At 37.2% G+C, this 14,593-nt stretch overlaps 1 protein-coding gene across 1 annotated transcript; it reads left to right on the top strand.

Annotated features, from left to right (window-relative positions):
• Nucleotides 1–5,059: 5,059 nt before the first annotated feature.
• Nucleotides 5,060–11,664, top strand: LOC122313884 (rhamnogalacturonan I rhamnosyltransferase 1-like). Its single transcript, XM_043129180.1, has 9 exons — nt 5,060–5,362; nt 5,454–5,851; nt 6,741–6,808; nt 6,888–6,976; nt 7,136–7,298; nt 8,513–8,802; nt 10,068–10,272; nt 10,821–10,978; nt 11,059–11,664. Exons 2-9 carry the CDS (start codon nt 5,599–5,601, stop codon nt 11,330–11,332), a joined length of 1,500 nt encoding a protein of 499 aa, XP_042985114.1. The 5' UTR covers nt 5,060–5,362; nt 5,454–5,598; the 3' UTR covers nt 11,333–11,664.
• The last annotated feature ends 2,929 nt before the right edge of the window (nt 11,665–14,593 follow it).

Below are 14,593 nucleotides of genomic sequence, written 5' to 3'. Positions count from 1 at the left end.
TGTGGCCAAGGTCCTTGTTGTGGCCAAGGCCCTGTCTGTTGAGCCCTCGCACTCTGCTGCATAAATTCCGTCATCTGCCGTATTGCTTCGGCTAGGGAGTCATCCCTGGAAGTATTGTCCCGTGGCTCCTGAGTATTTTTCCTTGGTCTCCCCATATTCCTACCACAACACCACTCTTGACCCTCCTTTAAGAAAACAAATAAAACCATCATAAAACCAACAAAAATAAAACCAACACCACACAGCAAGAAACAAAAGAAACCAGCTTGCAAAAACATAACCAAATAAATACAAACAAACAAACAAGCTCCAACAAATAAAACAAATAAAACAACTGTACTTAACATAATTTTTAAAACACAACTTTAAAAAGCATTCTGGTACTGCCTACGGGACATGTGGTTTTACCCAGAGCCAAACCGCTCTGATACCACCTGTGACGCCCCCAAATCCCCACGCCCGAACGTGGGGAAATCGAGACGTCCGGATAGTGACAACCCGGGTCACCATCCCATCGACGGTGCCAAGTGTGTGCAGAAACAACAATGTGCACGGAATAACACGCAGCGGATAACGAAAGTCATAACTAAGTACCAGAATTGTTCTCAACGTAATACAAGCTGTTTAAAACGTACATAGATAAAATATTACAAAAACACAAATACAGTTTTAAACAAATATAAAACATAGCATCAGCAACCCGGCGGAGCCGCATCCTCGGGCTCAGCCTCCTCCTCCTCCTCCTCGAACTCTGCACCAAAAGCTACGGAACCAAAAATGGTACCGCAGGTAAGTAAAACCCAAACACCACCAGATAAAAACACATAGAACTCAAACAACATGGATGCAAGAAAAACCAATGCACATGCCCCGCAAAACCACATTTGTTCCACGCACGCCAAAAACCCATCTGGCCCAATAAAAACATATTCTTAAAAAAACCACGCCTCACCATTATCCCAGATAATGGCCCAAACCACCATTTTCCCAGAAGATGGATCAAAAGTCTCAAAACCAAAACTCGCCATTTTCCCAGAAAATGGCCCGCATCCGAAAACCATAAAAATACACCGGTTATGCATGCACCATGATCTCCTCTAGGGATCATCTGCACACCCTGGCTATGTGCCACACCGCAGGTAAGGACCGCGCATGTGACACCTAAACGAGCAATGCCCAGACTCGCGCCTCGCGCGTACCTAGCCAGGCCATCCTCTAGCCCTCGCCAGCGAAGGGCCACGGAGTCGGTGAGTAGAGCGATGCCCAGACTCGCGCCCCGCGCGTACCTGGCCGGGCCATCCTCTAGCCCCGCTCCCATCGTCGCCCAGCGACAACTCAGGGGACGTCACTCAGTATTATCCACTCCCGAGTGACCAGAGGAGCTCCACCGAGATAATAACCCATCTCAGCTTGGGCTCGTGAGACACACGCACCCGAAAATCCAATCACACCAACAAAACAGGGTTTCTCAAATAAAATAAAATACACGTGCATGCACCATGCAAATGCAATTATCAATGCACAAAACAAACAACCAACCATAAAACAATAAATCAAGCAACTCCGTCCTCCATCCATCCGACCCCCGAACTCCTCGGACTCAGTCCGGAATCAACCAACCAGCAGCAATAAATTATTGAATGAGCAATATATATTTAAATCTGAAAATAGGGTTTGGAAAATACTTACAGCGCTATACGGCAATTTTAGAAAACACGCGGTGTTGCAAACGGCGCCGAAAAAGCAACGTCACAGTGAAAATTCACTGTGGCCGTGGGTTGTGAAAAACCCACTTTTGAACGGGGACAAACTAGGATACGAAATTGATAGGGAATGGTCTAGGGATGGTTGTGAAGCTATTGGAAGTGGTGGTTGGCCGTGGGTAGCGGCGGAATCGCCGGAAATAGGCCGGATTTCCCAAAAAGGAAAGCTAGCTCGTAGGAGCTGTTCTGGTGGTCGTTGGAGGCCGGAAATGGGTGGGTTAGGACGACAAGGGACCGGTGATGAAGTGGTGAAGAAATGGTGGTCAGAGGTGGAGCGACGGCGGCGGAACGGAGGAAAAACCGTACGGGCTTTGAGGAGCTTTTCCGGCCAAACGGCCGGTCGGCAGGGGGAGATATTTGGTGGGAAGGTGCACCGGAGGGAGGGGGTTCGAACGAGACCGGCGGTGTCGACCACGGTGGCTGGACGGCGGCGGGTCGAGGGCAGAACCGTTTCCGGCGTGGGTGAGGAGAGAGAAGAGAGAGAGAGGCCGGGGGGGTGCGATCGGGGAGAGAGAGAAAAGAAAAAAGAAAAGAAAGAAAAAAAGAAAAATGAAGGAAAAAAAAGAAAGAAGGAAAAAGAAAAAAAGAAAAAGGAAAAAGAAGAGAAAAAGGAAAAGAGCTGTAGGGAAAAGATGAGGTCCATTCCTCAGTCCGGAAAACAAAACTAAACCGCCAAAAAATATTAAAACCACAAAACAACTTAAAGAAATAAAACACAACATCAAATAAATTAAAAACCAATTTTAAAACGTAATTAAATTAAAATAATTAAACTAATATATTAATTAAAATAAAAACAATTATTTCAGCGAAAATACACTCAAAAGCGGGTCATCACATGTAGTGTAGTAGTTTTAAACTAAATAATTTTTAAGTTTGCTAATGCATACTTTGTAAACAAGTCTAACAAATTGTAATATATATATATATATTTATATATACACAATTTGTAAAATATAAAGATATATTTATATTTTTATATATATAATATATATAGGGGTGGGGCAGGGGAAATGCGAGGTGGGGTTGGGCCCTCCCGGCTCTAGGGGGACTAGATGCGGGGTGAGGTAGCGGGGTGCAAGGCCCCGCTGCCCACCCCTACTAGATTTTACATTGACTATATTGAAATACTATCTTAAGAAGATGAATCTGTACAAATATGGAAGGAAAAACTTAATATCTTCCTTAGACTAGGGCAATATTAGTTACTTTTCATCAAATCATATATTTATACTCATTCTTGCATTGTTAGTAAATATTTGGTTTCAAGTTTGAAAATGATTATGATTTTGACCAATTTTTTTTAGGATTCCTGTTTATTTATGTATTTATTTATCATACAATAATTTAGATTTTTTTATTTTTGGAAAAATATTCATAATTTCAAATTTTATAACTATTTAAGTCTGACTTGTAGGTTTTAGAAAATAATTTTGAATTTTGCTATTAATCAATATTTTGCAAAGTTTCTTTTTGTTTTGGGCGAAGCTATTGCCTTCTATGTGTTGATCATCTGTTGAAACTAACCATAAGAATTAACTTAAATTCTATCTGACATCAGTTGGCATCAGAGTTTAAGCATCTTTCTTGGAGTTATATCTCATCAGCTTCCATGGTTGGTTGTCATGGTCATCATGGGCAGGTTCTCAATGAAGAAGTCCTACACCATGATCATAGGGTTCAAGATGTAATAATCAAGTATTTGCATAAATATATGAAAGAGTTAACCCGATGTCTAACGGTGCAAGATATCGGTGATCGTGAGATGAGATCACGGTTTCAAAGTTGATTTATTAGAATTTCCTAGTACTCTTCAAGCTGGAGGTTTAATTGATTTATTGCATGAGGTTGAGTGGATTTACTATTCTGATGAAGAAGAGTTTGAAGATGGATCTTCTTCCATAAGGCGAAATTTTATACCAATCGTGATAAATGTATACCGAGTGGATGACGTAACTATTTTTATTGAAAATATAGAAAATTTGTGAAAAGAAAATGGTGGTGAAGTTTTGAAATTTGAAAATCATGAAACAACTTTTGAGATAATTAACTATGTTGATTTTCTTGGAGTTGAGGATTTTTTTTTCAAATTCTCATATGTAAAATATATATATATATTTTTTTGGATTTGAGATGTGGGAAATAAACTTTGGAGTATAAGATGCTCAATATTATTTTATTTCGAGCCAATTAAATCAATTTTAACTTTTCCATAATTATTAGGAATATACAACAAAATGAAAGAAAAATTGGTCTAATTGGACATCCAAAGATCGACGTAAGAAAGTTTAGAACTCAAGGATGAATTCTCTCCAACTCGGTGAGAATAGTGCCAACCCAAATTAATATAGGGTATGGACTATATGGAAGAAATATGGAAGATGAATATGTATAAATATGAAAGAAAAAACTTAAAATCTTCCTTGGACTAAAGCAATATTAGTTATTTTCTATCAAATCATATATTTATACTCATTTTTGTCTTGTCAGTAAATATTTAGTTTCGAATTTGAAAGTAATTCTGATTTCAATTTTGATCAAAATTTTGTTAAGATTCTTGTTTATTTATGTATTTATTTCTTATATAATAATTTAGATTTTTTCATTTTTGAAAAAAGTCTTCATAATTTCAAATTTTGTAACTATTTAAGTCCGGCTTATAAGTTTCATAAAATAATTTTGAATTTTACTATTAATTAATATTATTCAAAATTTTTTGTATGTTTTGAGTGAGTAACTGGTCTTATCTATATTGATAATTTATTGAAACTAACCATCAAAATTAATTTAAATTTTTTCTCGCATCACATTACAAAATCATTTCCAAAGTAAAATTACAAGGCTACGTAATAAAAAAAAAATATTTATTTTTATGCAAATCAAATTCCAGCTCTTTTGGTAAATTACATTAATTAAATGGAAATAAAATCAATAATAATGTAGAAGAAGGCTTAAAAGTTAAAACTCATGCATTATTATTAGGGTAACGGCAGGCTTACTATTCTGTTACTGTTTATTTATTATTTATAACATATTATAAATTATTTATTTTTTATTATTAATTTTTAAAATATTTTTTAACATTATTAGCCATTAAGAAAAATTTTAAAAAATATATAATTTTACTAATAGTTATTTTCTTAATTATTAAATAAAATTATAAATTAAAAAAATAAATACAAAAAGAATAATAAATAAATAGTAAAATATATAATTTTCCTTATTATTATTATTATTATTATTATTATTATTATTATTATTATTATTATTATTATTATTACTAGGCAACAATCGGAGCAGTCAGAACCGGAGAGATCTATCCCTTCCCACAAAAAAATTTCCATTCAAAGGCGAATCTTCCAACTGTATCTTCGATTCGGTGTCTTATGAATATAGTTATAAAGAGATCGAGAAGGAAAGCGAGAGAAAGCGAGAGAAAAGAAAAAAAGGGAAATTTTCCCGGAGAAACAATGGAGAAAAGGAAAACCAAAAGAGTTCAGAAAGAAGCACATGACTTGGCCGGTTTGTGCGGGGTTTGTTGAGAGTTATTTAATTTTTATTCCACCCTCTTCTCCGCCCGTGATTCTTGCTCTCTTAAGGTTTTCATCCTGTTATTTTTCTTGATTGTTTCACAGCCTCCTAATCGCATTATCCTATTACCTACATTCATTTTTTTTTTGCTTATCTTAGGGTTTACAGTGCTAATGCGTAGTAGTTTGTGAAATTCATGCTGGTGGTGTGGTCTTACCATTGAGTGGCGAAAATTGGGGTGCGAAAAAATTGGTGTGGAGGCAGAGAGGTTCGATGAAGCGGCGATGAAGTGTACGGCGGGGAAATGGAGGTTAGATCGGAGAATGTACAGGTGCGGTGCGATAAGCTACCGGCTCCGGTGATTCCGAGGACGCGATTGCAGGTGTGGTTCATACGCGTCTGCTCAAGCATTGTGCTCTGGACGTGCTTGGTTCAGCTGGCGGCGGTCGGGGAGCTATGGCATCCGCATTTGCTGGCCGGGATTACCAATCGGATGACGCAGGTTGCTCAGCTTCGTGCCGAACAGGTGCAATCGCCGCCACCTTTTCTTCCCGCAAGTGAGTTCTTGATCCCCTAAAGCCACAATAATGTTATTGGATCATAATATAGTCGCTACTCAATTTGCCTCAGTTTAGCATTACAGGCAATATATTGCTTATTTGGACGGTAGAAAGTTGTAGAAGACAATAGACTTCTATTGCACTTTCTTGTAACGTAAATTTTGGATGTATAGTTACTTATAAAAAACGGATGTGCGGTTTGATTTGATTAGAGAAAAAGAACGTTACAGCACCATGTCATTTGAGAGTTAATCCTCGGGAAACCGTGAATGATGCGTGCAGCCATCTAGTTTAACTAGTTATGCAGCCATCTAGTTTCTAATTTGCCTCAGTTTAGTATTACAGGCAATATATTGCTTATTTGGACGGTAGAAAGTTGTAGAAGACAATAGACTTCTATTGCACTTTCTTGTAACGTAAATTTTGGATGTATAGTTACTTATAAAAAACGGATGTGTGGTTTGATTTGATTAGAGAAAAAGAACGTTACAGCACCATGTCATTTGAGAGTTAATCCTCGGGAAACCGTGAATGATGCGTGCAGCCATCTAGTTTAACTAGTTATGCAGCCATCTAGTTTCTTCTCCCTTGAAAGCTCTGCCAAGTTGGATAAAGAAAAGCAATCCTTTTATCTATTGCATGCATTTGACATATTAATAATGCCAAATAATCATTCTTGATCGAATGTCTTAATTAATTTCTAAACATGTTCAGGTGCAATTTGAAAGTCCAAAATACTCTCTTCTAGGAGGTTTGCTTCAAGACCATAATCAACTAGTAAATTATGTGGTGTTATGGCATATGAAGTCAATGCTTTCGACTAGTGAAAGTTAAGATATATTTCTCTTGCTTACCAAATAGAACCTTAAGCCCTGAAATCTTGCAGGAAAGTATAAAAGTAATGGTTATCTAAGAGTGTCCTGCAATGGAGGCCTGAATCAAATGCGTGCAGCGGTTGGTACCTTTTGTTCTGTTTCTTTGCCTGTTTTTTTTTCCATATCAAATTTCTGATTCAACTACTTTGGAATTTCAGATATGTGATATGGTGACTGTTGCTCGGCTTTTGAATCTCACTTTGGTTGTTCCAGAGCTTGACAAGATGTCTTTCTGGGCTGACCCTAGGTGCACTCATTGTTCTGAAAGAACTGGCTTATTTTTCTTCTTTTGTGCTTATATCAAAACTTTGAAGTCTTAGGATTCTGTCTGCAGTACTTTAGACTTTGCTACCTGCTTTTATTGCTGTTTTAAAAATTCTAACCATTAATATTTTTTCTTCTGCAGTAATTTTGAGGACATCTTTGATGTGAGACATTTCATTAATTCACTAAGAGATGAAGTTCGAATCATAAAAAGGGTGCCGAAGAGGTTTAATAGGAAACATGGACTCATTCCACTCGAGATGCCTCCTGTTAGCTGGTCAAATGAAAAATACTACTTACAACAGGTTTGTGTACTTTTTTATTAGTTTGTACTTGAGCAATGAAAATTTATTTTACTTATCAACTTCACTGGCTTCACAGCTTATATGTAGATTTGTCTTATATTAAGTTACTGAAGATATTTCTGCCTCTAGGTTTTTTAAGAATTTAATTTGAAACTGGGCTATGCATTTTGCATTTGTTAATAAAATCTTCGATTACTTATGAAAAAGAAAGAAGAATTGAATTTGAAACGTGAGCTTGACGTCCCTCGTTTGATATGAATTTGTATGACCAAGGCTCTTGATGAGTCCTGAAAATATGAGAAGTCACTTAATTTTTTGGGGAAGGGGGCAACTATCTCAAAGGTTCTTTGAAAAGGAGGAGGCCCCCTTGACTCGTGATGCTTTTATCTTCATGCAACAGACATCATGTTATGTCATGTTCTTAGTGCCAGTACTGAAGATTTTGGTTTTGGTTATAGATTTTATCAGTTTGTTATGCTGAATGAAAGATGTTGCATAATGAGCGTGGAAGGGGGATGGTGCTTAAAAGGAATTAAGGGTAGCTTTAGTCCCTTTTTATCATGGCTTTTCTGTAGTTTCTTTTTGGCTACCTGTCTTCCAGAGAAAAGGAAAAGAAGCAAAGAAGGTGGCCTCCTCCTTCGCAATCTTTCTAATGCAGTGCTTAAATGGTTACATAATTACAATTTACTTATGTTGATTTCTGTAATAAAAGAAGAAAACAGATGTGCAATGCATGGACATCAATAATTTGAATAATTTTTTTGATAGTTAAACAGAAAATTTATTGATAAAAATAAGAAGGCCTCACCCAAGTGCACAAGATGTATATACGAGAAAGCAACTAATTAAGGACTCCATTGATAGTTTGATTCATTACAATCTGAAAAGGATGATTTTAAACTTTTGAAAGTTTCTTTTCTCTTCTCAAGTTTTTAGAGCTGCAAAAGATAGTTTTGAGGAGGTCCTCTAACAGTGGTGAGATCATTTATCACATATTTTGTTTTTCTACGCACTTCATTTGTATCATTAGGAAATACATTACCAAATTATGGTTTGAGCACCTACTAAGTTTATATTCAGTATTAAAGGCATGAATTCTTGAGAACCAAAAAATGGGATATCATTATAACCCTCTAAAAAAAATGAATAACTGAGGTGATCCATTTTGTTTTAGTCATGCATCCTGATCCTACACTGTTGATCCCATTCTGCAGATTCTTCCACTTTTTGGCAAGTATAAGGTGTTGCACTTCAACAAAACAGATGCACGTTTGGCAAACAATGGGATCCCACCTGATCTTCAGAAACTCAGGTGTCGTGTTAATTTCCAGGCACTGAAATTTACTCCCCAGATTGAGACTTTGGGATACAAATTGGTTCGTATGCTTCAAGAAAAGGGACCTTTCGTGGCTCTGCATCTTAGATATGAGATGGATATGTTGGCTTTCTCAGGTTGCACTCACGGCTGCACCAAGGAGGAAGCTGAGGACCTCAAGCGGATGAGGTTTGTTGTGTTCAAAAATTAAAATTTATGGTCACTTCTGAATGCCCATTTGAAGAACCTGAAAAATGTTCTTTATAAGTATATTTTGGTTAGGAACTGCTTGACTTTAGAAGGGACCCATCCAAAGAATTCTTGCTTGTTTCTATATAGATTAAAGGAGAAGGAAAGATATAGAAATAGTCAATAGTTATTGTCAAAGGATCAGAAAATTTTGCTTTACTGTAATGCCTCATGAATTTGGAAAGGATGCCAAATATGTGATGATTGCATGGGATAATCTGAAATGGCCTAATCAAGCAACTTCCTGGCCAGTGTAATATGGTTCGTTCCTGCCTTGTTTGATTCTGAATTGAACTCAGGGTTTTAGCACTTGGTAGAGGAAAGAGTATTACCTACTATCTAGGGCTGCTACACACCCCTAGTGGGTCGACGCGCCGGGGTGTATCATCCCCCACTGCCACACAATTTTGCCCCCACCTGTCCTACAAGTGGACAAGTGTGGCACTCATTCCTGGTGAGCTTGTCACTCACAAACCACATTTACACTGCCCAAAACATAAGCCTTGAACCACTCTAAACCAAAACCGAAAACAGTAACAGACAGAAGAGTGCAAATATTACCAAGGAATCCATGGTCGGGTGCAATAAGCTCATCAGAGATTGTTTCTCCCTTGAATTAGATCTGTTGCCAAATCTATTTGTTTTGTCTTTGTCTGGGGGTTTTTGAGACGCAAAATTCCTGTTTTCTCACCAACCAAGCAAAATATAAACCCAAAACAAGGGAGAGATTGAGACAAAGGTAGAGAAAGAGAGACGGAGGAAAGAGAAAGAGATGCAGAGTCAGGCTGGGTGAAGGAACTTTCGAAAATTTGAAAGCCTAATATTTCTTGAACTTGAGAAGAAAGAGGAGAATTCAGTGTCGCAAACTCAAGAAAGAAAATGTATGTTCTGAATGAAACGTTTTTCTTTCTTTATATATATATAGATATTAAAATAATATCATATCTATAACTGAGAGGCCGGGTCTGCCTGCCCACTCATGATAATGGGTGGAAAATCTGCCCTACGAGCTGGGTGACTTTGAGGGGTTGGCCATGATGTGGGCCCTGGTTTCTCTGCCCTATTTTGATCAATTCTGACCAAAGCTTGTCTACTGTTTTCCTTCAAATCTATAAGGATATATTATGTTAAGTCTAGTTTTTACTCAACCACTTATCTTAACACATGCTCACGAAAGGTATTCATCTTATTCACCTTTTGTTCAGATATGCTTACCCTTGGTGGAGAGAGAAAGAGATAGTGTCGGAAGCGAGAAGATCACAAGGTTTGTGTCCTCTGACACCAGAGGAGATAGCGTTAGTTTTGCAGGCATTGGGTTTCGGTAAGGACACACAGATTTACATTGCAGCTGGTGAGATTTATGGCAGTGAACGGAGGCTTGTGGCTTTAAGAGCTGCATTTCCATGGATTGTGAGTCTACTGCTATTCTGCAGCTTTCCTTTATATTTTGTTCTGTCTCTCTGGTAGTGGAACACTCCACTGTTGTCCAGTGTCCAGTAGTTATTTTAGTTAAGATGGTGTGAGTAATAACGAATTGAAATCTTCTCAAAAGTCATGGTGTTTTTCACATGTTGTGAAAATGGTTGTGTTTCTATCATTACTCTTCCCAAGTCATGGTGCTTTATTAGGTTATTGCCTAGGTGATCTGTCAGATTTACCTAGATAAGTTTTTTTGGTAAGTAAGATTTACCCAGATAAATGATAAACAGTTTGATAATTTAGATGATTTTTCCCAGCACATATTATTGTTAGAGAACCCCATTGAGGCCCCATCAATGGTTATACCTAACCCTAGAATATGCGTTTTTGTTTTTATGCAGTACCCAAGAAAAAAATAATGCCTGTATCATCTCCCTTTCGACTTTCATAAGAAGCTTTCTAAACAGTAGTTTGTTGGCTTCTTGCACATCTGTTTGCATATAATTCTTCTAATATCTGTGAACCCATTAAAATTTCAGGTGAAAAAAGAAATGTTGCTAGCCCCAGAGGAGTTGCAACAGTTCCATAATCATTCATCACAAATGGCAGCTTTAGATTTTATGGTTTCGGTAGCAAGTAGCACTTTTATTCCCACCTATGATGGAAACATGGCAAAAGTCGTGGAAGGTCACCGCAGGTTTGTATACCCACCCTTACAAATGCTTAATTATCTTCGTTTGGAAGATGTTGATGACATATCTGAGTAATCACATGCAGGTATCTCGGGTTTAAAAAGACCATCCTATTGGATCGGAAAAGGCTTGTAGACTTACTGGACATGCATCGGAATAGAACACTTTCATGGACTGAGTTTGTAGTTGCTGTGCGGTTGGCTCATGAGAAAAGAATGGGACAGCCAATGTGGCGAAAGGTTATTATAGACAAGCCGAAGGAGGAAGATTACTTCTATGCAAATCCGCAGGAGTGCCTTTGCGAGGGAACAAATTGTGATGACTTGCGAGGCCCTGGCAACTCAAGTAGAATAAGGTGACTGCAGTCGTTCAACAAAGAGATAGATCAGATCATCTTGGACATTCATTGAACCACGCTATTTTTCGGAGAGAATATGGTGAGCAGACCATGTTGCATTCATAAGAGAAGGCATTTTAAATGCCCATGCATACCCCATCCCAGCCCCACAGATAAGGAGAGTTTTGCACGAAACGACAGAAAAAGAACAGTTGAATGCCCATTTGGGTGTCCAAAGATGCCTTTATTATTATTATTATTATATTTATTGGTTCTTTTGTCTGCTTGATGTGTTCATTGGCTTGTCATAATTGTACAGTAGAAAAATATAAGATAAAGATCATTGATCGAAAAGCTTGCCTCTCAACTGCTCAGCCACTAAATGATGCGTATGATGGAATATTTCAGTGTCGGCAGTTGCATTTTACCCACTTTTGGTTGGACGGAATTTGACTCATGCATTTATGATTGAAAAAGCTAGTCTTTACTCCACGAGATCAGGTCTTTTTGATGTATTTTCGGTTGAAAATGGTTAAGATCCCTGCGGGATTTAGGTAGTATTTGCAATAGCGGAAGTCATGGGGATGGTTGGGGAATACATTCAGTGGGACATCAATTTTAGCCGGGTGGTACATGATTAGGAATTAGACAGTTTTGTAACATTTTACAGCCTCTTGTACTCACTCAAACGGAGTAACCAGCTTGCTGATTTACTATGGTGGAAGCCTACAAGCAAAGGTTTGTTCTCAGTTCGCTTGTTCTATAAATCTCTTTCGTAAAGGTCCCCCATTCAGTTTTCTTGGAAAAAGGTTTGGAGACATAAGACGCCTCCCAAAGCAGCGTTCTTCGTGTGGATTGCGTCCTTGGGTAAGATCCTCACAACGGACAACTTGAGGAAAATGAGGATAATCATTATAGATTGGTGTTGCATGTGTATGAAAGGGGGGAATCTGTAGACTATCTTTTACTACACTGTGAGGTAGCTCGAGGATTATGGAATGAGGTATTGAGTCGACTAGATTTGGGCTGGGTAATGCCGGAGGCAGTGGTAGCGGTGTTAGCTAGTTGGACAGATTTGAGAGGCATTCAACAGATCAAGGCTATATGGAAGATGATCCCCATTTGTATAATGTGGTGTGTATGGCAAGAGCGTAATGAACGAACCTTTGAGGACAAAGAGAGATCTATGGAGGAACTAAAAACTTTCTTTTTTAGAAGTCTTTGTACATGGGCCATTGCAGTTAATTTTAATGGCCAAAATTTACATGAGTTTCTTGTATCTATTGAGCATTCATTGTACTGAACAGGGCTTTTGCCTATTCTTTTCATTAATATACTTTGATTTTACATATAAAAAAAAAAAGTATTTGGAAAGAGTTTTGTTTTATATAAATAAAGTTACGTATTAATTTGAGTATTAATATTGATTTATGAGAAAACCTTTTGACCGGTTGGGCTGATAACCCACTAAAACTAGCCCGCCAATACACTTCTGCCACGTATGCATTTCATCTTTATGATAGTGTGACCACACCTCACCTGATAAGAAGAACCAAAGCTTTTTGGCTTTTGAATTTGCCTTCTAAACAATAGAGGGAAAGAGATTTTTCCCTTTCTAGATTTTATCACGGTATTTCATTCAAGATTTTTTCCTGCTTATTTGTAATATATACTGAAATTCTGATGTTGCTTTCATTAACTTGGTGTTTGGTTGCCCAGAAAAATTTGCCAGAAACATTGTCGCATAAATAAGAATGGTCATTTATTTCTCACTACTCCCCTCCTGTCACAACCCCATCCTATCAAGAGCGAGACCGTGATCCCGTACTTATTCTTTTTCTTATTATAACAGTAAATTTATTTATATATGAATTCCCATATTGTTATTAGTATTATTATTATTATTATATATATTTTTTTAAAAGATAATGCGAGACGATTCGAACGCATCACGCATAAATTCTAATTTCTAACTGAACGAAACATCTAATAGACATACCTTTACATTCCTTTACAAAGGACTCTCAGAGCCCGTCATCCATTTATTTAACATAACTACTTTAAACAAAAAGGAACTTAGTCCCTTCAATCCTTACAAAATGAAACTAACTTAAAGTAGGAGGGGTTTCCATTACCCCACTATATACTTTATACCCGAATGTATCTTGTCTAGAAGTTAACTCAATAAAACATCCTCGTGTGGGGTCCAGTATTAAAACATAAGAAATATATATTTTCATAAAAAGAAACCAAACTACCCAGGGACTACTAAACATCGGCCCCTCTCTCCTCAGAAATACTCAGCTCCTCAGTAGATTCGTCTGTACTTGAACGTTTAAAATATAAACACAAAGTGAGTCTAATACTCAGTAAGCAGTACACCATGCTGTTAACTTAATAAGCACATAATACTTTCTTTTGAAAATATGCATCCATAAACCAATACTAATTCTGACAATACTTCTATACATATACTTTCTTTATAACATCATGCATACACTTACTTCTTACTATCATGCATATACTCACTTCATACTTTCATGCAAAATCTTTATTTCTTATTTTCATACATATTTATATATCATATCTCCATGCATACACTTCATTTAATCTTTTACTTTCTTGTGGTCAACACACTATTACGCCCCGTGTGTTGGGGTTGGCGGTCCTATTGGACCTGGATTTCACCCGTGGCCACAGGTTAGGAACCCCTTTCTGTCAGGGAGCAGCATTGGGTGCACTACCAGTACTATTTACCCGGCATTGCAATCTGCCCATTTCTTTGATATCATTTCCTTTCATGTGGCCATTACATATTTTCATACATTAATTCACTCATTTTCTTTATTTGAAATCAACATTTTCAATATCTTCCTTAGTCCAATGAATATGCTTTTATTTTAGAAAATAGCATTTTATGTCATGCTTACATATAAATAAAATCTTAGTTAATTCAAGAAGCATGTATAAAAATTTCATGACTTAGGATCTACATGCATGCATTACCATATACACATACAATCAATTATAATCGATAGGATACTTAACAGGGGTTACCAAGAAAGGCTTGTACATAATATAAACTCATTTATTCTTTAATTAGAGGAATGTTTGGAAAGAGATAGAGATATATTCTTCTACAAGAGAACTTGACGTGGGCGCATGGTCATAGCTACTTACCTTGATCCGCTGCAATCCCTTTAATTTCAGAAAATCCTAATCCAATAAATAACAAGTGTGTTAAAACTCATCCAACATCCTTTAGATCCCCTTTTAACGATGA

Source organism: Carya illinoinensis, chromosome 6 (genome assembly GCF_018687715.1).
Source record: "Carya illinoinensis cultivar Pawnee chromosome 6, C.illinoinensisPawnee_v1, whole genome shotgun sequence".
In the NCBI taxonomy this organism is placed as follows: Eukaryota; Viridiplantae; Streptophyta; class Magnoliopsida; order Fagales; family Juglandaceae; genus Carya; species Carya illinoinensis.
The sequence above is the reverse complement of the archived record's forward strand: the minus strand, read 5'-3'. Positions and strand labels throughout refer to the sequence as shown.

Bases quoted from the DNA above. Each gene is read 5' to 3' on its own strand.
- LOC122313884 (XM_043129180.1), top strand. From the start codon at position 5,599: ATGGAGGTTAGATCGGAGAATGTACAGGTGCGGTGCGATAAGCTACCG. The intron at 7,299-8,512 runs GTTTGTGTACTT...CCCATTCTGCAG, and splicing joins AAAAATACTACTTACAACAG to ATTCTTCCACTTTTTGGCAA. The intron at 8,803-10,067 runs GTTTGTTGTGTT...CCTTTTGTTCAG, and splicing joins GAGGACCTCAAGCGGATGAG to ATATGCTTACCCTTGGTGGA.